The 25595-nt window shown below is 32.8% G+C and overlaps 2 protein-coding genes, 1 long non-coding RNA gene and 1 pseudogene across 3 annotated transcripts; 2 read left to right on the top strand and 2 right to left on the bottom strand.

Annotated features, from left to right (window-relative positions):
• Positions 1-5274, bottom strand: LOC104724765 (cullin-4). Its single transcript, XM_010443309.2, has 17 exons — positions 4952-5274; positions 4439-4554; positions 4008-4354; positions 3591-3771; positions 3377-3499; positions 3001-3288; positions 2335-2460; positions 2094-2195; positions 1938-1991; positions 1692-1798; positions 1533-1593; positions 1307-1438; positions 1082-1219; positions 901-981; positions 722-802; positions 527-607; positions 1-271 (listed from the first exon to the last, which is right to left on the bottom strand). The coding sequence occupies exons 1-17, from the start codon at positions 5193-5195 to the stop codon at positions 158-160; spliced, it is 2376 nt and encodes a 791-aa protein (XP_010441611.1). The 5' UTR covers positions 5196-5274; the 3' UTR covers positions 1-157.
• LOC104724764 lies at positions 8567-10036 on the bottom strand. Its single transcript, XR_757768.1, has 3 exons — positions 9753-10036; positions 9444-9538; positions 8567-8884 (listed from the first exon to the last, which is right to left on the bottom strand). It is a non-coding gene; the product is annotated as an uncharacterized LOC104724764 (long non-coding RNA).
• On the top strand, positions 13478-15406 carry LOC104724763 (annotated as a pseudogene).
• On the top strand, positions 18054-21273 carry LOC104724762. The gene is made up of 4 exons (XM_010443308.2): positions 18054-18429; positions 18524-18730; positions 19076-19639; positions 20781-21273. The coding sequence occupies exons 1-4, from the start codon at positions 18171-18173 to the stop codon at positions 21143-21145; spliced, it is 1395 nt and encodes a 464-aa protein (XP_010441610.1). The 5' UTR covers positions 18054-18170; the 3' UTR covers positions 21146-21273.

Genomic DNA, 25595 nt, shown 5'->3' with positions numbered 1-25595 from the left:
TACAAGCAAAGCGGCAAGATGAAATGATTGGAATCTCGAGTTCTTTTTTTTTTTCTTTTTCAAACTGAATAAAAAGAAAATTTCGGCCATTGTTTTTGTTTGTCAATAAAATATACAGAGAGAGGAAAATATTGAAAAGGTGTTTACCAGAGAGACTCTAAGCAAGATAATTGTATATCTGGGGGTTGCTCTTTTCCCTCTCTAAGTATTCTCGATCGATCAAGCTTTCAATCCTCTTCTTTAGATCAGCCGGTTTTATTGGGAATTTGAGCTGCAAATCACAAACACAATCTCAGGGTGTATAACATTTAGTTGAGTCCTGAGAGCCCTCATCATCATCACCATCATAATCATCACGAATACATTACCAGTACGACTGGACAGTGGACAGAGTTAAGGAATTTCATGTTTTATCTTTTCTTTCATTTGTCTGGTTACTCATTCACGCGGAACCCAGTTCAAAATATAGTTTTACTTTTTATCTTACTTTAGGGGTTTTGAAATCATCTAGCAGGATGAAAGTTACCTGTTGGAAGAGCTCAGTGATTAGAAGAGTATGGCTCAAGACTTTTCTTGTCTTCATAATACGAACAATGGCTGCATCGATCTGTAAGAGAAGGTTGTGGTGGGATTTTGTCAAAATCTTCTCTTATTGAAAGAGCCAGGTTGTAAAACGATCCAAGAAAATGGTATCGTAAGAGAAAATGGAACAGAAACCAACCTGGTATTGTCGGTCCTGGAATACTCTTTCCGTTGTACTTGTGTTCTCCTCTACTGTCTCTTTCATCTGGATTGCATTTACCTGCACGCAGGAAACAAAAGAAAGAATTGGTTCACTACAACAGTATCACAAGATTCGAGGAAACTTTACGAGAAGAGAGCAAGGAAAAAACGACGTACCTTAATACGGTACAGGGGAGCTGCAAAGTCGTCATTAAATTCAAATTCATCACCATCGTCTACATCTCTTCCCTTTGGATGCTGCAAAAACATTTACATAATAAGGCTCAACCTTATGGGAAAAGGTATAGCCACAACCTCAGCAGTTTCTGCCTTAGTTGAAAGGAGATTTTGGCCTAACCTTCAGCAGGACACGGACTTTCCCACAAGCAAGCGACTGCAAAGTCCTTCTCAGCTCCTTGTCCTCTATGCTAGTGGAATCTTTAATGTCTTCAAAGCTAAGTTTCATTGCATCGTTAAATAACATCAACACAACAGCCTGAGACAAAAAGAAAAGACCATGTTTAAGCAACAACTCGGGTAGACAGGAACGAGGCTACAAAGGAAAAAAGAAAATTCTACTGACCTGAAACAGGGAAACAGCCAGCTCCTTTTTACCTCTGGAGAAATCTGCCTTTAAAACACAGTGGCCTAATGAATTTTGCCACATTAATCTCCTACCACTGTACTTGCTTAAATAGAACTCTTTGAAGATATCCTACGAAACAAACAGATAACTTAGAAAAAAGCCTGTAACAAAAAAGAATCCAACGAGGAAAGGAAAAAACTAAATAAGAACTGTTTAGTAAAACCTGATAGACATTTAGTTCATGAGGAAGCTTAACATCCATGGGTGGATATGTTGGCCAGTACCTGCATTATACATGGAAAGTTAACAAGCTTTATATATACGCATGCAATCCAGCATTCTAGCAGTTGAATCCTGGATGAAATTAATACATAGTACATACCCTGTTGTTAAAACGTGGACACTCATCTCAATTCCCGATGGCAGTTTTGTTCTGGCCTGGGAAGATTGTTTGAATGACTCGTTGATTTCCTTTGACAATTCAATATCCTGAAGAAAAATTCAATATAACAGAGTTCAAACTCATTAGGACTATTGTACATGTACAAAATTCATTAAAGAAGGTATGGTGTAGGATCATTCAACAATCGACCAACATCTTTTTAGAAAATAGAGAAGGAAAGAGTACCTTGAACATCCCTTCGAGCTTGTTTGTAAACTGGCTACCACACTCAGTCTTAAGCTGTAGGTAAAACCAAAGTTGGGGTCAGTGGGTAAGAACTACCGATATAGAAAACAAATTGTCGGAAAGGGGAAACACCCAGAAAATAAATCAGTTTTTAACCTTAGAGATCATGGATTTCTCCGCATCAATTGAAGCACTCTTTCCCAAAAGGAGTCTCTTCGCAAGATCCTTTTTGTAGAATGCTTCAAACACATCTTTACCCTTTTGAGGAAAAATAAAAATCCATCAGCAAAACCAATATCTAGAAGATCAAATAGCTGGGTTACAGACAATGCACTGCCTCAAAGCAGTGATTTACAGTGACAAAACACAGTACTAGATGTAAGAAATCAGAGTTAACCTGGATAAATCGGAACAAAACCAAGACTTTTTCAAGAGTACTCTCCAATTCTTCTTCAGAAGTACCCTTATTCCCAGCACGGAGCTTCTCGTCCAAAAACTTGGCAATAAGCTCAGCTGGCCGGTTCTGCAATATAGATCAAGAGCATAAGATGTATATCAATTTGGCATGCATGCTAATGGACAAAAAATGAAACTCTTATAGATTTAGAACAGTGATTCACGAATGAGCAGAAAGCTAAAGTGAACTTTTTCAAGAGGCTTCTTGATATTGGATATAAAAAATTTTGCTCAAGACTTCAGCGACGACCAAATACTGGATAAAATAAAAAGAACTATTTGGTATACAAAGTGATGAATGCTAGCTAACAACATTACTGTAATCAGGTCCAGCGCCCACAAGAATACAGTACTTAATTATGTTTGAATATTATGTTTGAAAACTGTACCCACTGCCCAAAGATGTCTCCAGATCATAGCAATACAGTACTTAATCAGTAACAAAAAATCTCTAGATTATAATAGAATATAAACTCTTCAATTGTAGCATTGTAACTGAAGGTTGACATTTCCACAATAATCACTTAATCAGTCTGTTGCTCTTACATGAAAGTAAAATTGTTAGCAAGAGACCCAGGCAATAATCAAGAAAATTAATATTTGATACCTGTCGAAGATTAATCAGATGCTCAAATGAATCTTTGATGGTGTTCCCAAATGATTCGTTCTTGCTAAAGCTCTCTTCCCATATTATGTCAAGAGAAGCCTTGAAGTCCAATAGTGATTGTACCATATCTTTATCTTTCTCTTCATCCATAACAATCTTCTGCCCAGTTTTCCGAACATATGCACTTATTGCCTGCCTCAGAGACTCAAGTGCATTGACCCTAGAAAACAGGGTTTGCATCCTCTGAAGGTCCTCAGTACGACGTCCATCCATTAACGTTGTAAAACCCTGGAGATGTTCAGAGATTCAGTAAGACTACGAAAAACTAAAATTTGCTAATATGCACGCCGCCACAAGGATAACAAGAGAGTGAAACCTTATCAAGAACAACAAGAATATGACGCTCTAGAAGTTGCCTTTCAACAGCTGCTATCAATGGTTTCCTGGTTACTGCATCTATATAGAGTATGCATCTTTCATTCTCTTCATGCAACCTTCCCTGCACAAATCACCAGTAGAAACCTTAACAAGACTATTAACTGTACTGCAGCTTATCATAAGGGGAGACTAAATGAAGTCATGCAAGGCACCTCAACATGCTTCAGGTACTCCGGAACATCAGACTGCTGCATGTATTTCATTCCTTCGGCTGCATAGAATTCAGAAGTTCCTTCAAGGAAAGGTTTCTCAAAGCTATCCATATATATTCCCAGTGCAGTAAACATCTTCAAAAGATGGCTAAGTAGAGTCCTATTAACAGCTTCTGCTAACCTGCAGGACCAATATCATGGAGGAAATGTAAGCAGATTCAGGTGAAAATGTTATCCAAAATATATACGACTTACACTAGTGCTATTTTTCCTGAAAGTTTGACCTATACCTAATTATCTTTACTAGAAAGCCAGAAGAAATAAGACAAGGTAAAGATGGCTTTATGAAGAGATATTCCCAATGTGACAAAATTAACCTCGCTATATTTTTGATAGGCCAGAAAGTTACAAAATTACCTTTCTTTTTCAATCATACTTAAGAGACCTTTAACAGTCCTCTGCTCAACTTCAGGGGCCAGTGATAGATGCTTCCGGAAAAGCTGCAGACCCATCTCCCACAATGAACGTACATTTGAGTTTTGTATCACATATTTTCTATCCAGAGTCAAGGCTATACTACGGATCATAAGCATCTGGTCACAAAAGTCTTGCCAGCATTTCTCGACAAGTGACAAGAAAACAGTGAGATCAGTGTTCTGCCCAACTAAAGATTGTAAAGCTGCAGAGATGTGTTCTTCACACTCCTTCTCAATCTGTTGGTAAAGCTTTCCTGCCAGCTTATGCATGCAAAGGTCATCAACAGCCTAACAAAACAGTCACCATCTCATCAGCACGGCATCTACAGATAGGAAAAGAAAGGAAGCTAGTAAATTTGCAAGTAGCCTAACCTGGTAAAGGCTCTCGAAGTGAAAAGAAAATGGTTTTTTGAGGAATATAGCTCTGATAGCTGATTGCAACTGTTGCCATGTAGTCTCCTCAAAGTTCTTTGGTAGAGATGGTTTGGCTTCATATAACAAATGGTATAATCAGAAACCCTTCAAATGATAAAAAAAAGAAGGTAATAACAAAGATTCCGGATCTTTAATTAGCTAGATCGGGCTAGACAAACAGATTCATACTTGGAAAAAAAAACCAACAACTCATCCACATCAAAATCACCAGTTCTCCACTGTAATTTAACAGCAAAACCCACACAAAAATTCCCATCAAATCGCTATCTTATGAAAACCCTAAATATTAAGAACCCTAACAATTGTACCAGACAGTAATATCGAATCAATCCAGAGCTTCGATTACATACTACACTAAGAAGACCCCCAAAACAAACCCTAAGATTACTCTCGGAGAAAATCCTGAAGATTACGATCAATGAGAAATCGAAAATTGAAATCGATCGAAACCTTTATTAAGCTTGATTACAAGCTTCTTAGTAGGTTGAGGCAGTGTAGCTTTCTTGCGAGAGAGATTAGCGGCGGCGGGAGTTGGATCTTCCTCCATGGGAAAGCCAACCTTGTCGGCGGCGTTAGGGTGTTGCGGGGAATGGTGGAGGTCGTTTTTGGCCTTTTTCATGGGAGGAGAAGAGTAAGAAGAGTCGTCGGAGGCAGAAGCGGCGGAGCAAGTAGAGCGTTTGCTAGGAAGAGACATGAAAATGGGTGACAAAATTGTGAGAGGAATCACGAAGAAGAAAACATAATCCCAAAAAAATAAGAACCCTTTCTCTCTACCAAAAACCGCACTGTGCACTCTCGATTTAGACCCGACCCGAGAAAATGTAGATTATTTTATTTTATTTTATTTTTATTATGCAAAATAAAAATAAAAATAAGAATTATTTTATTTTTTTCATTCAGCAATTCTTTTATATGTAAATTAGGTTAGATCCGCGATAATACTTTTTGTAACTATTTTTAGATATACTGAATTATTGAAAATATGAATTTTTTTTTGAATTAGATTAATTGTAAAAACTATGGTTTATGCAATGATGAGATAGAAAAATGCACTAATAAATAAAAATAGAGAAATCTTAAAGTCAAATTTAGGATGGCTTATAAATTTTTAAATCTAGCAGAATTAATTGTATAAATAGACTAACTAACCTAATGTATGTTTTGTTTAATTTTCTTTATTTTTTTCGTGGAAGATATATTAGTGTATTTTGAATTTGTGGTGCACTTTTTTGTAGTTTTTACAAACTTAATCACATAATTGTTATATAGTGTTTTTTATTGTTAGAAAAGTAATTATTTGTCAAATTACATAAACATATTTTTTTCTTTAGTATGGTTTTATGTATTATTGTAATATTATTATATTTAAGTTGAATAGCATATGGATTAGGTTAATTGTCAAAGTAATTTTTAAGTTGTAGATGGTTGATTAGTTTTCACTGATTTAAACTATAATATAAAACCTTCAATTGTGGAACTTAAATTTTATTCAATTTGTCATTAGTTGGTATTTTTATATATAAAATCAGTATCAACATTAATTTCAAATTTTATTTTATTTTATTTACTTCGTTGTGGGAGATATATTAGTGCATCTTGATTTTATGGTGTATTACTTTTGTAGTTTATAAAAATTTAATCACCTAAATTTTATATAGTTATTTGTTGTTGTTAGCGAAGTTATTTTTGTAGTTTTTTGTTCTCTTTTGGTGTATAAGTAGTCTTTTAGCATTTTCTTTTCACTATATAATTTAATCTAATATATATATATATATATACTAGATAAAGATCCGCCAGATGTGCGGGTTTAAATTCTTTTAAATAAAATTAAATTTAATAAAAATATATTAAAATTTATTGTACATTATTTATAAATTTTTTTTTGCTATAATACACTGATTTCTTTGTATGTTACCATTAAAAGTGTATTTTTTACACCTAGGTATATTGTATGTTACAAATATATTATTGACCACCACCTAGAAAATGTCTATATAAACAAATTAAGCCAATTATTATATATCTCTTTACATTCACCTTTGCATAGTTACTTTGATCACTAAAAAACATTTTAAATAAAAAATAAATTATATCACAACACTTATGGAGAGAACCTTGGTTCTGCTCTCCTCCCTTATGTAGAGAACCTTGCGTCCAACCTCTTTCACCATGGAGAGAACCTTCGCTCCGCTTTTCTCCCTTAGGGAGATATCCTTGCATCCAACCTCCCCTACTTTCCTCCCTTGGGGAGATAACCTTGCGTCCAACCTCCTCCACCATAGAGAGAACCTCAGCTCTGTCCTCCTTCTGTGTAGAGAGAACATGTTCACGCTTTTTAGCTATCTCAAAGTGGATTGCTCCAACAACAAATGAAACTAAATATCATTTTCCAACGTCACAAAATCTTTTGATAGTAACTAACGTTAAATTTTCCAATGTATTCATGAAAGTTTCTTTGACACACCATGATGTAGCCTCTGTCTCCAAACTTCTATGGATATATCAACAATGATTTATGTTTTTCCAATCTATCTATGTTTGTTGTTGGCTTGTGTTGGATTAGCCTATTCTATCCAACCATTAGGTTGATGACATTTTCTTCTTTATCTCTTTTTGAGATTGAAAGAATGGTAACAATTATGTTTACACAAAAAAAAGGTCTATGACCAACCAATCAAGATTGAGAAATTAGAGGAAATCAATTTGACATAATTAATGAAATAATAGAAAATTATAAGCATGATAATATATAAATCTCAAATAATTCAAAAATGAAAATATAAATTAAATAAAAGAATCTAAAATTAATCAGATAAATTTTAAAATACAGTATTAGAAAAAGAAGATGCATATATTAATTTTCCAGTTTTTTGGGTCAACATAATTAATCTTACCTATTCCAAACTAAAAAGGTAGAAAGTAGAAGTATATTCTGGTTTAAAAATTAAGAAAACTTTGTCTTCCCATTAAAAAAGTTTGACCAATAGAACAAATATGAAAGCAGTATTTTTGAATAAATTATTTTGTTAGATGAATAATATGAGACGATCTATGTTTATATAGAAGTAAGTATTTACATTTTTTAGAGTTAATAATTTTCTGTATATTTTCCTTAATCTTTTTTTCTATTTTATGAGAAATTTTATTATAATGAGCTCATTGTTTTTTTAAAAATTTCTTGCTGCCCACTTTCTTGTAAGACGTATTATCGTTCTGACGATAAGAACGCTTTTTGTTTAGTTGATCTAGTGTTATATAAACTCTGTTGTTATCTTGCATTTGTGTATTCAACTTTTTTTATGCTAGCTGTCCTGCAAATTAATAAAAATAATAATAACAACATGAGAAATTTGTTAATCCCAAAAGCCTTAGTTATTATGCATAAAAAATTTTGTTTAACATTTCAAAGTCAAAGATTACGTATTATGCATTATGAAATTGATAAAAGAAACAAAATTCAAAGAAACAACGACAAAAAACATGTGATAATATCTAGAAATCTTTTTATATAGTTGTTTAGATTAGACAACAAACAAATTACCTTCGAGACTTGTTCAAGAACAATGATTTGTCAAACAAAAGGTTAATAAAAAACAAAGAAAAAAATTTTACCAAGAAAAACAAAGCTAGTCGAAATTATTTTGTTTGGTGAAAAATATGTCATCATCTATTTGCTTAAATAGAGAGTTGTATTTACAATCCTTTTCCTTTTAGGATTAACAATTTTTTTTAATATAATAAGATTACAATTATCTTATGCATCATTTTACCAAGCTTGAAAATTGTGATTTCTGATCGTTAAAATTGACACATGGCACGATCTGATGAGTTACAAAATTTGAGATGTGATTTTTGATCGTTAAAATTGACATGTGTCACGATCAGATGAGTTACTAACTTGGATATTTAATCGTTAAAACTGCACGTGTCATGATCTGGTTAGTTTTTAACTTTGATCTCTGATCGTTAAAACTAACACGTGTCACGATCTGGTGAGTTACTAACTTTAACAACCAAACTTTATATAATAAGAGATATATATAATTCATATATTTGAATCCTGATTTTGCAAAATTTAATTAATTGGAATTATACATAACATACATAATCTAGATTACATACATTAAAATAACTAATCTTCATAAAATAAGTTGTTTAGAGAATGTTCTTTGAAGGTTTTGGTTGGAGCATTCCCTGAAGGCCTGAGGGTCTCTCTGATTTTAAAACAATCTCTATTATTGTCTCTTCGATTTTTCCCAGTCTCTCTTTCATCTCCATTAGCTCATCTTAAAACTTGGTTGCTGCTTCTTATTCTAACGGCTTTTATTCAACTTCTACTTTCTCTTTCTTTTCTTCTTCTTTCCTTTTCTTCTCTCCAAGTTCCTGAAAATATCATGAGGTATATGTTCAGAAGATATAAGCAGCATCGTCATAATAAAAAATGGTGGAAAAACACTAACACATGACTCAAAATTCTGCTACAACTAATATGAGTTTTTATTAACGAAATCTGAAATTACATGCAACCTCAAACACTATATCACACCATCTTCCATTTGTTGAAAACACTATCTATCACCATCTTCCAATTGTTGAAATCTCATCAACTGCCATGAGCTTACTTGCAACCATTCAGCCAACAAACAGAAAAACATAAGCATAAAAAGATTAGAACAAGCCATTTGGTCTCCTTGACAAGAAGCTTGAGGTAGACATCAACGGACTTAGGAGCAGTACAAAAACACATCCATTTCACGTGTTTTTGCACAATCTCTTCTTCTAAACCATTATGAAAAACAAATCTACTAAGAAGTAAAACTTATGCATCGACAAGGTGAAGAAGCTTTAAGTATAATTGTTCATCCCAAAGACGATTGAATTCTGAAACTGTGGAGTCCATGGATCGGATATCAACTATGTATCTTGTATGTAATTGACTAACCACTGCTTTGGCTCTCTCTAATGAATCTGAGTGACTGCGTCGTTTCTTCGCACAATCAATTTCAACATTTTTCTGGTACTCGATTTTTCATTGGCCTAGGCACAACAAAAGTTCATGCCAAAATCAGACTTCTAATAGAAACAAAATTTGAAGTCTCCATCCCTACCGTGAAACTAACATTGAATCATACCTACTTATACGTTTGTAAACACTAATTTGTTCCTGTCTAAAGATAGGATGTACGAAGAATCTGAAGAAATTCGAAATCGGAGAGTGAAATCATAAGATCGAGAAGGTGATTAGACTTACCGAAGATATCGGCGGTGTAGAGATGAGAACGAAGATCATACCACCGAAAGTCCAAGCAACTCCTTGAATCCCGACGGAAGCACACATGCTCGGTGACCTCTTAACACCCATAACAGTCAAAACAATGATGTACATGAACCAAAACGTAGCAACAAACTCAGCGATTCCAATTTTCTAAATCCAAAATTGAGTGAGAGGAGTAATCAATTTAAAAATCGGGAAAAATGTATCCAAAATTGAGTGAGAGGAGTAATCGATTTAAACACTCCCTCTTTGGTCTTAGGTTTTGTTTTGTCCACCTACACAAAGCTGATCTGTATTAATCGTTTTAATTTGATAGGCTAGTGATTTTAATTGATGTGTCAATAACAGCTTCAGGCTGATGTGTCAAACCCTAAGAGCAACACATTCTTCTTTTTACTGTATTGATAAATATGATAAAATAAAATATTACAATATAAAATTACATTTTTTAATTTTAATTTTATTTTTTCATCTACTCAGAAAAGAAGAATTACAATAATACATTTAAAGATGTTGTATAAGAAAATAAAACCGATTGGTACACTACTATTACATTTAAAGATGTTGTATAAGAGAAATCACTCATTCACGACTACTCTTGTTTGGGCAAATGACTCTTGCACTTGGTTGATGTGAATGCAAGATTTGAGGACTCAGACACCTTTTCGACGGTTTTGTATCGTTCCAAATTGGCTTTACATGTATATAGTTAGAGTTGTTTTATTGACCTTAGGATTTTCTTCTAAAGTCTATTATTACTTGAGTTCTGGTATATAAGGTCATGATGGCGAGAGTTAGCCGTTGAAACCAAAGCTCGCAACTGCGTGTTAAAAGGGAACATAACATTTGATGGGAAAAATGAAGAACAAGAAACAAAGATCGAAATTTACAGTTTTTCGTGCTTGGTACCATAACAAGATACGAATAATATTTGATTGAATATAATGACTTTTTCTACTTGGGAGATCTTTAATACATCTATTAATTAACGATTGATCAATTTATGAAGTGCTATCATGATTTGTTTTCTTATTACATGTTTTAAAAAAAAAAAAAACTATTTGCTGAACATCTATAACATTGCAAATCTATCGAACTCATATGTTTTTGATGCAGATAACGTTTGTTAAAATTTCACATATAACAATTTTAAGTTTTTAACTAATTCATTTTCTGAATTTGTCTTTTTTTTTTTTTTTTAACGTCTTATGAGAGCCAAAAACGTCTTAATATAATTTGTCAAAGGGAGTACGAATGAGAACCAAAAACGTAAAAAAAAGAATTTTATATTTTTTGTCTTCTTTTCTAGACGTATAATGTTATGTACTACCTAAAGTGGTTTCTAGAGCAATAAGATGAAATAAGTAGCATAGGCGCTCTATATAATTTCCTGACAAAATTTATTTTCTTTTTAACAAGTTCATCAGTTTTCAGTTCTCAAGCCACTTCTACTTCTTCATCTTTAATCTTTTTTTTTGCATATGACGTTCGAGGAACCACATGTTGAGGATCCCATCCCCGCGAGGTACTTTTTCTAGTTCTCCTCGTTCTCTTCCTTCTAATCATTGCTAGCAGAATCACTTATTGGTGCATCACAGGACGTAGAGAACAAAATAATTAACTGGTTTCTCCTGTACCACAAGATATTGAAATGGGGTGAGAAAGAACTTCATAATTCTAAAATAAATCAAATTTAAGATTATGTATTTTGCTTTTGAGACGCTGTATCATTGTAATTGCACTACAAGAATAATATGGTATTGCAACATAAATTTTGCAATATTCAAGTTCGTTCCAATTTTGTAACATATTTTGCAAAAATTTTGCAATATCTTTGCAATATTTTTGCAATCATTGATATACATCACAATATTATTGTAAATTCACTGCAAATTTGATAAAAAAATCAATCTTTACAAACTTTCATAAAAAATCAATCCTTACAAACTTTCATGACCATTTTGCAATCCTTGAAAACATGTGAAAAAGGGCTGCAAGTTAGCAAGAAAATTTCAACGATTGCAAATTATAGCTATTTTGCTAGAAACTTACAAGAATAATATAGTAACAAATGGGACACCTTTTAACTATTATTTGTAAAATTTTAGTATAGATATTATTTTCACAATTTTTTCGTGCTTGGTACCATTACAAGAGTCAAGAGAAGATCAATAGTATTTGATTGAATATAATGACTTTGTTGGGAATCTCGATCATGTTTTGTTTTCTTATTACATGTTTTTTTAATTGTTTGCTGGACATCTATAACATTGCAAATCTATCGAACTCATATGTTTTTGATGAAGATAAAGTTTGTTAGAATTTCAAATATAACAATTTTAAGTTTTTAACTTATTCATTTTTTTAATTCGTCTTTTTCTTTTTTTTTAAGGTCTTATGATAAGACCCAAAAACGTCTTAATTTGTCATAGAGAGTACAAATGAGAGCCAAAAACGTAAAAGAAATAATTTTATTTTTTTTGTCTTTTTCCATACGTGAAATGTTACGTACTACCTAAATTGGTTTTAAAGCAATAAGATGAAATAAGTAGCACAGGCACTCTATATAATTTCCTCACGAAAATTATTTTCGTCTTTTTATAACGAATTCATCATCAGTTTTTAGTCATTACTCTACTTCTACTTCTTGATCTTCAATCTTTTTCCGTAGATGAAATTCGAGGAACCACATGTTGAGGATTCACTTCGCCCGAGGTATTTCTTTATAATTCTTCTTGTTCTCTGCCTTCTAATCATTGCTTGCGTAATCATTTACTGATGTATGGCAAGACGTAGAGAACGAAGTAATTTACTGGTTTCTCCTATGCCACAAGAAATTGAAATGGCGTTAGAAAGAACTTCAAATTTCTAAAAAATAAATCAAATTTAAGATTATGTACTTTGCTTTTCAGATGTTGTATCATTGTAATTATAATGTAATTTTTGTCTAAAATGCTATTTACTTAAGTGTAAAACTTGTGTGTTTGCCACAGAAAATAAAANAAAAAAAAAAAAAAAAAAAAAAAAAAAAAAAAAAAAAAAAAAGCTGAAGGAGAGAGAGAAACAATTTTAGCTAAAGAGATAGGGGTTACAGCAAAAAAACTGAAAGTTAGTTTTAAGGTTCAAAGTGTTAGTAAAATCATTTTAAAGGTTTATAATGTTAGTGAAATTATCTAAATGTTTAAAGTGCTACACAGTAACACTTGAAAGTTTAAAACATGATTTTTCTCTAAACTTTGTCAGAGTTTAAAAAAATCTTCATCTGATAACATCTTTAAAACTCTATTCAAATCTCAAACCAATAATTCCTCAAACACTTTTTCCCAACTCTTTTTTTTGGTCAACACAATAACAAATATTAATTTCTTTATTTAATTTACAATCTAATAAGCTTAATAAATATTCGGCTCTTTGTTTCTTTTCTTCTTTTGTTTTTCTGGTCAAAATTTCTAAATATATTAAGCAATAATGATACTCTATTTACTAAAAGCCCATAATTTTTGTATATAATGTTTTTCCATAATAGTTGTAGTTAGAATATATAATAAATACATTACCTTAAAAATTCTTTCTTAAAGTAGTCAAACATAGTAATTATATTGCTTGTTTAAAATAATCTAATTATATTGCTTTTCTCTTCTAGACAACGGTATGTATATAAATAACAGTCTTCTCAATCTCGAGAAAAGAAAAGTAATAAAATGTCTACAGAAATTATAATGGCTCTTATTATGAATCTTTTACTTCTTTTGTTCTCAGCAGCCCTTGTTCGTTCCGGTCACAGTATGTTGCCTCTCAAGTCTTTTCAGGTCAGCTTTAAAATAAGAAACTTGAGAAACACCTCATGGATTAAGTTCGTCATCGTCTAGTTTTCTGTTTTTTATAACATCTATTGTCTTGTTATATTTTGTCATAGAAATCTTAACTTTTTTCTGGGGCATTGGCAGATAAGTGAAAACGTAACGTACGATTGCATTGATATTTACAATCAACCAGGACTTGATCATCCGTTACTCAAAAACCACACAATCCAGGTGCGTAGATGTTTGAGAAATTCTTCTCCTACGTACATAATTATTTTCATAAAATGTGAATCTAAATTTCACTGTATGCAATATTGTTTTTTTTAAAGATGAAACCATCAGTTTCAAGATCTGAATTTAAGAATCCAACCGACAACAACAAAACATATAGAAGAAAATTAGATGTCCAGACGGAACTGTTCCTATATTAAGAAATTCAAAAGATTACATAACAAACCCACAATATTTCCATCCGCTGTCACATGATCGCCCTGAAGCACATGTAAGCATTTATCCTCACTCCTAATTAATAAATCTAATAATTTTTAAAAAGTATATTTACTTTTAAATAAAAATATATACACACATTTGTATGTCTTTCTAACTGGTACTTGGTAGATTGCTAGAGTACGGTCAAATAATGGTCCATTTCGTGGTATAGAAGCTTGGTTTAATGGTTATGCGTTAAACATCAGTAATGATGAAGCCTCATATAGTGAAATATATATAGGCAGTGGATCGGATAAAGAGGTCAATTTTATCTCAACAGGTTTTATGGTACGTTTTTTACATTTAATTGGTTTTTTTTTTGTTTTTTTTATCAATTCATTAATATTGGGTTATATAGTAAACTATGCAAGTACTTTTTGACAGATAAATCCAAGTGTATTCGGTGATGGACGTGTTTGGTCATATGGATTTTGGCATGTATGAATTTCGTTAATTGTGTATAAAATGTATATATTAAAATCCTTAACATATAAAATAGACAATATGGATTTTATAGGGTAAAGATGGGAAAGGATGTTACAATACTGGTTGTCCAGGGTTTGTTCAAGTCTCGCATGAGGTTCCCTTAGTCGAACCCTTTGACCTTAAGCCAGGAGTCCCTGTCTGGTTGCGTTGTTCCATCCATCAAGTATTTTCTTAATTTAATATACGATTCCCATTTTCTTACTAAAAAGTTTGAAGGTTTTCTTTACTATGTCCATTAGTTGTTTTTTTTGTTTTTTTTCAAAATTCTTATGCAAGTTTTTTACCCAACAAAAACTTAGTGATTGATGTATTTGAATATAATGGTATAACATGTGTAGTATGCAATAAATACTTTGCCTTTAAAATAACATGATTATCAATTTAGCACATATTTCATTTAATACATTTATTTTATTATCACATAAATTTGTTTTGTCTCTTTTGATACGTAAACAGGATAAACAAACAGAAAACTGGTGGATAACACTGTTGTCAAAACCTAACGTAGATATTGGTTATTGGCCAAAAGAGTTATTTAACCTTTTAAATAATGGTGCAAATGTAGTTGGAGTTGGAGGTGTGGTTAAGGCTTCTCCTTCAGGTTCAAGCCCTCCAATGGGTAATGGTAAATTTCCAACTGGAGACCGAAAAGCATCAGCAATGTTTACAAATATTGAAGCCTTAAATTCCAACTACGAGCAGCGTAAAATCGATTCTTTTCATATGGAGAAGTTCCTAGATAGTCCAAATTGTTATGGGCTAAGAATTGGTTCAGTAAAACCATTCCATCGTACTCTACTCGGTTTCTTTTTCAATTATGGTGGCCCGGGAGGAAATTCTTGTGGAGTTTAACATTGCAAATGTAATTGTTAAACTTGACATTTAAAAAAAATATTCTAAATAAATAATATGAAATTTGCATACAGATTCTACTCAAAATTAATACACATGCATGTTATTTTGTATGACCATTTATTTTTATTATTTATAACCATTCTTTTATATCCTACTATATTAATTGAGAAGTACAAATGTGAAACTAATCCTATAATTTGTAAAAAAAATTACATTGTCATGCCATTGGTCTTAAAACAAATGTTTAATTATTCAGTAAGGATAAAAATATAATTTTAATATTAAACTGACAAAATATTTTAAATAATTATTAATTTCTAAAAAATTTTTTTTATCTCTCTAATTAATTATGGACGAAAATTACTATTTAATTTTAAAAAATTGTAAGCCAATCAAAATTTTAAAAAGTAAGATTTTGTATTAAGTATACAATATGATTATTTTTAATCACTATATTTGGAAGATTTTTTGTTAAGATTTTAAATTATGATTCTTCTATCATCTTTCTTTTATTTTATTTATAATTGTTTTTTGAATTATCATATAATACATATGATAAATAAACATGTAGAATTTATTCGGCATTTGTTATGATTTGAATTTTTAAAAACGAAAATATATTACTCAATCTTTGAAGAAAAAATGTATGATTGAATGTTCCAAATCGGCGGGTTGGTAAAACTAAATTTATTTGGTTGATAAATTAATAAATTTTATTTACTCACAATAAGAATATTAGAATTACTACTTTAAAATATTTCACAAAATAATGATGCAAGTACAATAAACAAACAAAATAAAAAGATAATATACATTAGAGAAATTAAAATACTGTAATATTCTAAAAAAATAGTATTAAAAAAGATATATGTAGATTTACCAAACAACTATAATATTAAAAATAAATAATATTCCAAATAAATTAATTTTGTAAAACAAATATAACGATAATTTTTATTATTATATTATATTTTTGGGCAGAGTCTTCGCAGAGAATTATGGTTTGGGGTGGACTTTTAAACCGAACCAAACCAAACCAAACTGAACCAACTGAATTCAAATCGACCCAAACCAAACCCAATCCTACACTCCAACCATTCGGTTATGGTTCTTCTCAATCCAAATGGTTTGGTTAGGTTCAGTTTAAAACCGAACTGAACCAATAACCCAATGTGTTTATTATATTAATTAATAATATTCTTAAAATTATAAATATGTGATCTTACTTATTAGTACTTGCATTTGGTTTCTATTTTACTTTATTTTAACTTTTCTAATAAAATTAACTAAATATACATATAGATTTAATTATATTTAATATTAGGTATTAATTTTATTTTTCTAGCTTTTCTAATTTATTTGATTAATTAACTATTATAAAACCATAATCAATTTTATTTTGTTACATTATTTGATTTTTAAACCGAATTAAAACCGAACCAAACTAAAACCAAACCGAACCAAACATAAACAGACCCGAACACAAACCAAAACAAACTAACTTCAGTTGAGTTTGGTTAGAGTTTTAGCAAAACCGAATAAACCAAACCGAAATGCACACCCCTATTTTTAGGTCTGTTGAAATTTTTTTTTAATGAAAACATAAATAAGAGTTTTGAGAGTCGAACTCATAACATCTTAGACTCATTTCCACTGCTTAGACCATTAGGCTAAACAAAATTTATGTGAAATAGGGCTGATTATAAACCTATATAATTTGTGTCTTGGCCGGCTCTGTTTTTGGGAAACAATGTTGATCTGTGCTTTATAGCACGAGATATTTCCTAATTCACTATTATATTTTACCATTGGCAAATTCTGTCTACTTTATGTCGTCAAACTCGAATCATAAATTTATCCCGCGATTAAAAGATCAAAGAATTGATCCCTTCGATGCTTCAGATCTTAGCAGTCAGTAATTTCAGTCAGAAAATGGTGTGATGCCTTAATTTATTGATGTTGAAAGACATAAACGAAAAAGGGAATCATCACTTATGATCATGAATACAATTGGCTCCGGACAGGGTTTAATACGGCTATTTGGACAGAACCATGGTTCAAGGTTTGGTTTCTGATCTACAAAATATGAGCTTATCAAATTATTTGGTCATGACTCCTGACATCAAAGGTTCGGCCGAAGCCCATCAAATAAATAAGAAAATAACAGAGATGAGTTTGTTGTTACACCTCTAGTATTATCATCTTTGTCCATCTTCTTTTTTTGTTGCTTAGCGTGATCTCCCAGAGAACCTATAACCAAAGACTCCCCGAGACATATACAAAACTCATACAACTTTTAGTGTTGTGCGAGTCTACTTGATTCGCTGAGGGTTCTGGCTGGTTTGAAGTTGCAATTGTAGTGATAAATCTTGACAGCCAGAGCCTCAACAACTGCATGGTCATAAAACTTTACATTACATGTTGATGATGCTATGGAATTGTATAGAGAGCGACGGTCTAATGGTGATCATTACATCCCACCTCGCTTTAAATTGCTATTAGAACCACTCATTAATTTTTAATAACAGGTCAGCACAATAAGTTTCTTTTTCTTCCAAAAATTTACATCATAATAATAAAAATAAATATTTTTTTTGTTACGTTTTTACCTTAAAAACCTGCTAGAGTTTCTAACTTTCAGTTTATAATCTCATCAGCACAAACTCAAGTGAAGATCCTCTCTTCTCTCTTCAACACACCAATCACTGTCACCAAAATGAAAAACAAATAGTAAACCATAAAAAAATCTCTCTTATTTCCGATGGGAAAATTCATCACAACCACACTATCTCCATCGCTCTATGCACGATCAAAGCTCCTCTGTTTTTCTCTTGTCTACTTATTCACTACTCTTTTTCTTTTCCTCTACGTATCTCTCTCAAGAAACCAATGCGTCTTTCGATATTCCCCGTTCGATCCGGTTCAACCAAAACTTTTCTCTTATCCTTCTTCTTATGGTGAACACAAATACGCTCTTCCCACTCACCGATCTTCTTGTTCTTCTCCTCTTTTCTTCTCAGGTAAATTAACAATTTTCCCATTACTTGATCTTTATTCTATTCTTTAATTTTTTATTATTTGTGTAATGATCTTGATTTTTTTTATGTGAATCAGATTACTGGACAGTGTTGAAGGAGATAGAGAGTATCTTGAGCGATTCATCATCATCATCACAAGAAAATTTGAGATACATTAACGGAAAAAGTGAGAGTTTCGGTGGAAATTTTAGTACTCGGAAAAGATTTTCTTATTACAATCATTCCAACATTGACGTCGAAGTTCCATGCGGCTTCTTCAAAGATTTTCCGGTCAGCAACTCCGGTGAGATTATCATTATTCAAGTTTTTTTAAAGAAAATGCTAACCGGTTGAACCAGTACCGGTTTATGCTCATTTTATCCTTAGTAAAAAGTCAAAACTCAAAACACCGAGTAAACCGGAGAAAATCAGGATCATAACGGCATAATTATGTAGTTTGATATACTGTATTAGACAAAATCTTTTTAAGCATTTTTTCAAAATTTAAAAACCATAGACGTAACGCTTGTTTTGTTTCATGATATTTCACTGACATCACTTGTTTACTAAATTAGTAATGAATTTTTACTATTTCTCTAATGACATACAAAAATTTGATTTAAGTTGTTTTCCTCTATTGTTTTGGTAGATAGAGTTGAGATGGAGAAATGTGGACTAGTAGTTGCATCAGCAATTTTTAACGATCATGACAAGATTAGACAACCAGTGGGACTTGGAGTTAAAACCTTAGAAACTGTTTGCTTCTACATGTTCATTGACGATAAAACCTTAAACTCACTCTTCCACCACAACGTCATCCCGAGAAATAGTCCAAGAGATTATAGAGTCGGCGCATGGAGGATCATCAAAATATCTAAATCCGAGAGTCTATACCTTAACCCGGCAATGAACGGTGTTATACCAAAGTATTTAATACATAGATTGTTTCCAAACTCAAAGTTCAGTATATGGGTCGACGCAAAAATTCAGCTTATGATCGATCCGCTACTTCTAATTCATTCGATGCTAGTAGTGCCTGAAGCCGATATGGCGATATCTAAACATCCATTTTTTGTAAATACAATGGAGGAAGCGATGGCTACCGCGAGGTGGAAGAAATGGGGCGATGTCGATGGACTTAGGATGCAAATGGAGACTTATTGTGAGCATGGCTTGAAGCCTTGGAGCTCTCATAAGTTGCCGTATCCCACAGGTAATAATAAAATCTTCCCCAAATCATAACTAATTAAAAGCTTTTATTTTTCTATGGTTAATTAATGATATATTAGTTTTCTTTACCCGCCGTATATAGGTAGTTAGGCAAGGTTCTACTACGAAAAAAGTATTAATTGTTAGTTGTGCGTTTATCTACATCATGCATAATTAGATAGTATAGACTCAATCATGTTATAAGTTTATTCTGCAAGCTTATGATGATCATTTGTTTGCAAACTAATATTAGTATGATCATAGACTTTATCTTTGCTTTTGTTTGAGTTTACATTCATAAATTGTAATGAATGTATATATAACTTTATGGTGATACGATAACATGTCTTTTAAAATTTAATATATATAACTTTATGGTGTAATGTTGATTTTCTGTATAATTAAGAAAAAAATAGTTCGATCATCCATACAGTGTTAAAATAATATTAAGGTAAATATCTTTAGAAAAACATATACCTTTTTTTTTTTTTTTTACATCAAAACATATACCTTTCTTTGTCTAGAATGTTGGTATACTCTTATGTTACTTTGCAATAAAGACTACGGAGTCATGTCTTATGCATGAAGATTTGCTTTAGTTGGTTAGGTTATGGTCTTTTTACCCGTGGCTTTTGAAAATTGGATTCACGGGTAATCATGAAAACCATACTTTCTATAATTATATTCAATCCCAATCCGTAGAGAAATAACGAAGTATTAATATAATTTCCAATTGCATAATAACATTGCGACTACAATTTACAACAACATAATTTCTTTGGATAATATGTTAATGAAACTAGTGTTGTTGCTTGTTTCTAGCTGTAGATTTGTTTGTTTGTTGGACATATTCGTGTAAGAGATAAAATAAAATCATAGTTGCAATCAAAGAATCACGACGTGGTCCCATATAACACATCAATTGCATTATGAGATAGCGAAAGAAATATTTTTAAGATCAAGTTTGGGTCCCAAAGGCAAGTTGTTCGATGGTTTTGGACGGTCCAAGGAGACGATTATTACGTCAATTTTATTTCCATTTTGTTATATAGCGTGATACGCTCTTTATAAGTTTTATTCATTAGATCTTAATTAACGTTATTTGGAAATCTGATTTGTCATGTTAAATGTTATTTGAAATATAGATGTACCAGATAGTGCGCTGATACTGAGAAGACACGGAATAAGAAGCAACCTATTCTCGTGCTTCATGTTCAACGAGTTAGAAGCGTTTAACCCACGAGACCAATTAGCGTTTGCATTTGTGAGGGATCACGTAAACCCTAAGGTGAAAATGAACATGTTTGAGGTGGAAGTGTTTGAGCAAGTAGTTGTTGAATACAGACACAATCTCAAGAGGATCGAGACATCTACGTACGAGGAACAAGAAGAAGAACATAATCAATTATCGTTGAGGAAAACACAGAAGAGAAGAAGATGGTTAGATCATGACACTTGGTCTCTTAATACTAGTAGCTGTAAGAGTTATCTCATGGATATGTGGGGGTGAATCTCACCATTGAATCCGATATATATATTAACTGGTCAGTATAATATCATTTACAGGTTTACCAAATTGTACTTATGTGTCACTGTATGTACATAATTATGTGTTATTTATCACATTGATGAGCACAATTGGAATATTTTTGAGATCACAATAACATCTGAACTTTTAGAATGTGGAATGGAAAATTCACTCGGCATCTACGTTACGAGTTGTGACATTTTAACACAAGTAGACTATAACCCGCTCAGACTCTTTGGCGAGATCACAATCATAGATGGCACGGTGAAGCAAAAATGAAGTTTCTTGATCGTTTGGTTGGAAATAGACTTTGCACACTCAAGAATCCAGGACACTCTAAATTTGAAGATGGGTACGCATATGGCTGGTGCAATAGTAATAGAAAAAGAAGCAGCCGCTTGTGGCATCCAATTTTGAAAAAAAAATAAGGGCATATAATTTAGTAAGATCATATAGTTTATCCTTGATAAAAATATAACCAATCAGTCTTGGTATCTATGCCACTGATCGTTTCAACACTAAACCAAGAGCAGTAGTTCCTTGTAGATATCTTAAGCATTGCTTCATGACCACTCTATGAGGTTGTCTTGGACTCTTGCATATATTGACTTAAAACTCCAATAGCGTATGACAAGTCAGGTCTCGTGTGAAGTAAGTATCGAAAACATCCAACATTTTTCCTGAATATTGTGGCGCCTATCTCGATTTCATCCTCATATTTAGACAACTATATTCTGGTCTCCATTGGTGTATGAACCGGATTGCAGTTCTTCATTCCAGCATCTTCAAGAATCTTCAGTGCATAGCATTTCTGGCTTAACATAATACCTCCATCATACTACAGTACTTCGATCCCTAGATAGTACGTCAGTTTTCCGAGATCACTCATATCGAACTTCGAAGAAATCTCCTTTTTGAACTCATCAATGATGCATAAACTCGTCCCTGTTACAAATATATCATCAACATAGACTGCTAGAACCAAAAGTTGTTCACGTACCTCTCTTCTCTAAATTGATGGTTCCTTAGAGCATTTTTTGAACTGTAAATCCATCAGAATTTGATTCATTTTATTGTTTCATGCTCGCGGAGCTTGTCTTAACCCGTAAAAAGCATTGTTAAGCTTATAAACCTTATCCTCTCTGCCTTTTTCTTCAAAACCGTCAGGCTGCGAGAAATACACAGTTTCTTTTAGTTCACCATGAAGAAAGGCTGTCTTAACATCAAATGATGTATCTCCTATCCGTTTGATGCAAGATTAATGAGAAGTTGTATTATCTCTATCCGGACTGTTGCAGCAAAGACTTTCTCAAAATCAACCCCATATCGTTGTACATATCCTTTGGCAACAAGTCTAGCCTTGTACTTGTTGATACTGCCATCAAAGTTACGTTTGAGCTTAAAAACCCACTTCAAGTCGATTGGTTTAGCTCCAACTGGTAAATCAACAAGATCCAAGTTTGATTTCTTTTGATGGATTTAATCTCATCTTCACATGCAAGTCTCCACTCCTTTGAGTCTTTTGCTTCATTAAAATTCCTCGGCTCATTGTTTAGACAAAACAATAATGCTTCTTCTTCTTTGGCCAAAAGGACATAATCTTCTAGATATTTAGGTTTGACAATATCCCTTGTTGTCCTCCTTAGAATAGGTTGGTTATTCAGCCCTTCATTCTTATGTTGAGTCTTCAGTTTCAACACCTGTCACACTCGCATTATCTATTTCTGCAGTTCCTCTGCAATTTTCTCTGTAGTTTTCTCTGTTAATTCCTCTGTTTCAGTCTTTGTAGCATTCTCTTGTCCTTCTTGTATCCCACGGTTTCCAGAAACTCCAAAGGCAATATTGAAGCTTCCATCACTTTCTTGCTTCAAGTTATTATACTTCCAGTTCCATCCTTTAGATTCATCAAACATAACATCCTTGCTTACCACTATCCTCTGTGATTGTGGCTCAAGAAGTCGGTATGCTTTAGACCCTGGTTCAATTCCAAGGTGAACAAGCATTCGTGACCTATCATCTAACTTCTTTAGATAAGGTTTATCCACTTTTGCATAACAAATGCAGCCAAAAATTTGTAAGTGATCAATATTAGGCTTTTTGCTCTGAAAACACTCATATGGTGTTCTGTCCTTCACTGCTCTCGTAGCTACTCTGTTCAAGACATAGGTAGAGTGTCGTACTTCTTCTCTCCATAGATAGCTTGGCAGACGCATATGCTTCATAACACTTCTTGTCATCTCTAACACCGTTCTATTTCGTCTTTCAACCACACCGTTTTGTTGTGGGGTGTATGGAGTAGTAAGATGTCTTTGTATGCCAACTTCATCACAAAATGAGTGGAACTCTTGTGACACAAACTCACATCCTCTATCTGTTCTGAAGGTTTTAATGATACCACCACATTTTTGTTCAACTATCTTCTTGCATATCTTGAATTTTCCAAACACATCACTTTTCTCCTTCAGTAGAATAGTCAACATATACCTAGAGTAGTCATTAATAAGGAAAAAAATGTACCAGTTTCCAGCCGGCGCACATGGTGTTATCGGACCGTAGAGATCTCCGTGTATCAATTCAAGTACCTTAGTTGCCCTATACGTAGTAGCTTGAGGAAAGACTTGCCTTTTTTGCTTTCTTAGTAAACAAGAGCTGCATATTTCTTTGGCAAAAGCAACATGAGGTACTCCTTAAACAAGCTCTTTCTAAAACATTGACTTGATGGTGTCAAGATTAATATGTCCCAACCTAGCGTGCCATCTGCTCGATTCTCTGATAGTCAAGTGTAGTTTTGCAGTATTTCTTACTCCCATGCAAACCTTGTACAAGCAGTTCTTTGATCTTACTGTTTTGACGAGTAGTTTTCCTTTGTAGTCATGCATTGTCAGGTGATTCATGACCTAGGCTAATAATGTTACTCTTGAGATCTAGAATAAAGTAGACATTTGTCATTACTCTTGATTCACAATTCAAATCTATAATAGAGATTGAACCTTTCCCTTTGATGTCAATAAGGGAGTCATCGCCAAACCTCACTTTTCCCGTAACAAAGCTGTCAATTTTATCAAAATATCTATGATCGTCTGTCACATGGTTAGATCCTCCGTTATCAAGGTACCAGACATTCTCCTCGTTAGTGTTGGATTCATACTTACTTGGTATGCAATTCTTCTCGTTCAAGTATACCACTTCATCCATCATGAGCTCATCTGTTTTCATGGTCTCATCATTACTACTTTCCTGAACTTCCTGCAATTTCAGTAAGCGATCAGGGCAACTAGATGCATAGTGACCCGTCTTGTCACACCGGAAGCACATAATTTTAGTCAAATCCACAATTCTTAACTGGTCTCTTTCATTATTGAATCGTCCACGACCTCTTCCTCTTGAATTAAAACGGCTTCCACGTCCTCTGCCTCTGTAGTCACCATTGAAATCTTGACTTTGATTCTCCACGTTAGAATACATCAATTTGTTTTGACTGTCATGTGCTTTTTTCGGCTTCTTCAAAAATACACTCTTCATAAGTCTTTAGTCGACCTATAATGTCTTCAAAGGTGGTAGTATAAATATCTAATACTTGCTCAAGGGACGTCACTATATGTATGAATTTTGTCCGAGGAAGACTCTTAAGAAACTTTTTAACCAGCTTTGATTCTTCAATGATTGCTCCTAAAGCAGCTGATTTTGATGCTATCTCAGATAGCTTTCCTGCAAAAGCGTCAATAATTTCAGAATCCTTCATTTTAATACGGTTAAACTCTGCCATGAAAATTTGTAGTTTTGCTTCTTTGACTCTTTCTGCTTCCATATGTCTGGCTTTTATAGCGTCCCACACCTTCCTTGCTACATCTAACTTTCCTACTTGCAGGATAAGTGCCTCAGGTATTGACTAGAACAGAAGAATGGTTGCCATATAATTCTTCTCAGCGTCCGTTGTTTCTTCTTTGATAATATCGTAGACTTCATGAACTCTAAGACAAATTCTCATTCCCATAGACCATACAATATAGTTTGTAGAGTTCAACATAGGACATTGAATAGAAAAAAAAAATTCTTGTGGTTTTTCTGCAATTATAGCAATTTCACTCATGGTTTTTCTTTTACTCGATTTCTATTTTGACTCTAATACCAGTTCTTGTTCTAGAAAAAAAAGTTAAGAACTCAAAAAAAACTATAAAAAGTCATTCTCTTTATTAAACCTTAGAAAATCTCTCGAAACTAAGGTGTTGACTAGTTCTCCCGCTACCTCCCACAAATGCAGCGTTTGCGGGTGGTAGCGGTTGCTAGCGATTGGAACCAATCACACAAACCGCTTCCAGTCGTTCCTAATCGCTTCCAACCGCTCTAAACCACTGAATTCTAAAAGCTGATTCCCCCAAGCGTTTGCTGTTGCGGGCGATTGCGGTTGGATTTTTTTTTTTTTTTTTTTTTT

Source organism: Camelina sativa, chromosome 11 (genome assembly GCF_000633955.1).
Source record: "Camelina sativa cultivar DH55 chromosome 11, Cs, whole genome shotgun sequence".
Taxonomy (NCBI): domain Eukaryota; kingdom Viridiplantae; phylum Streptophyta; class Magnoliopsida; order Brassicales; family Brassicaceae; genus Camelina; species Camelina sativa.
This window is presented reverse-complemented; position numbering and strand designations above follow the sequence as displayed.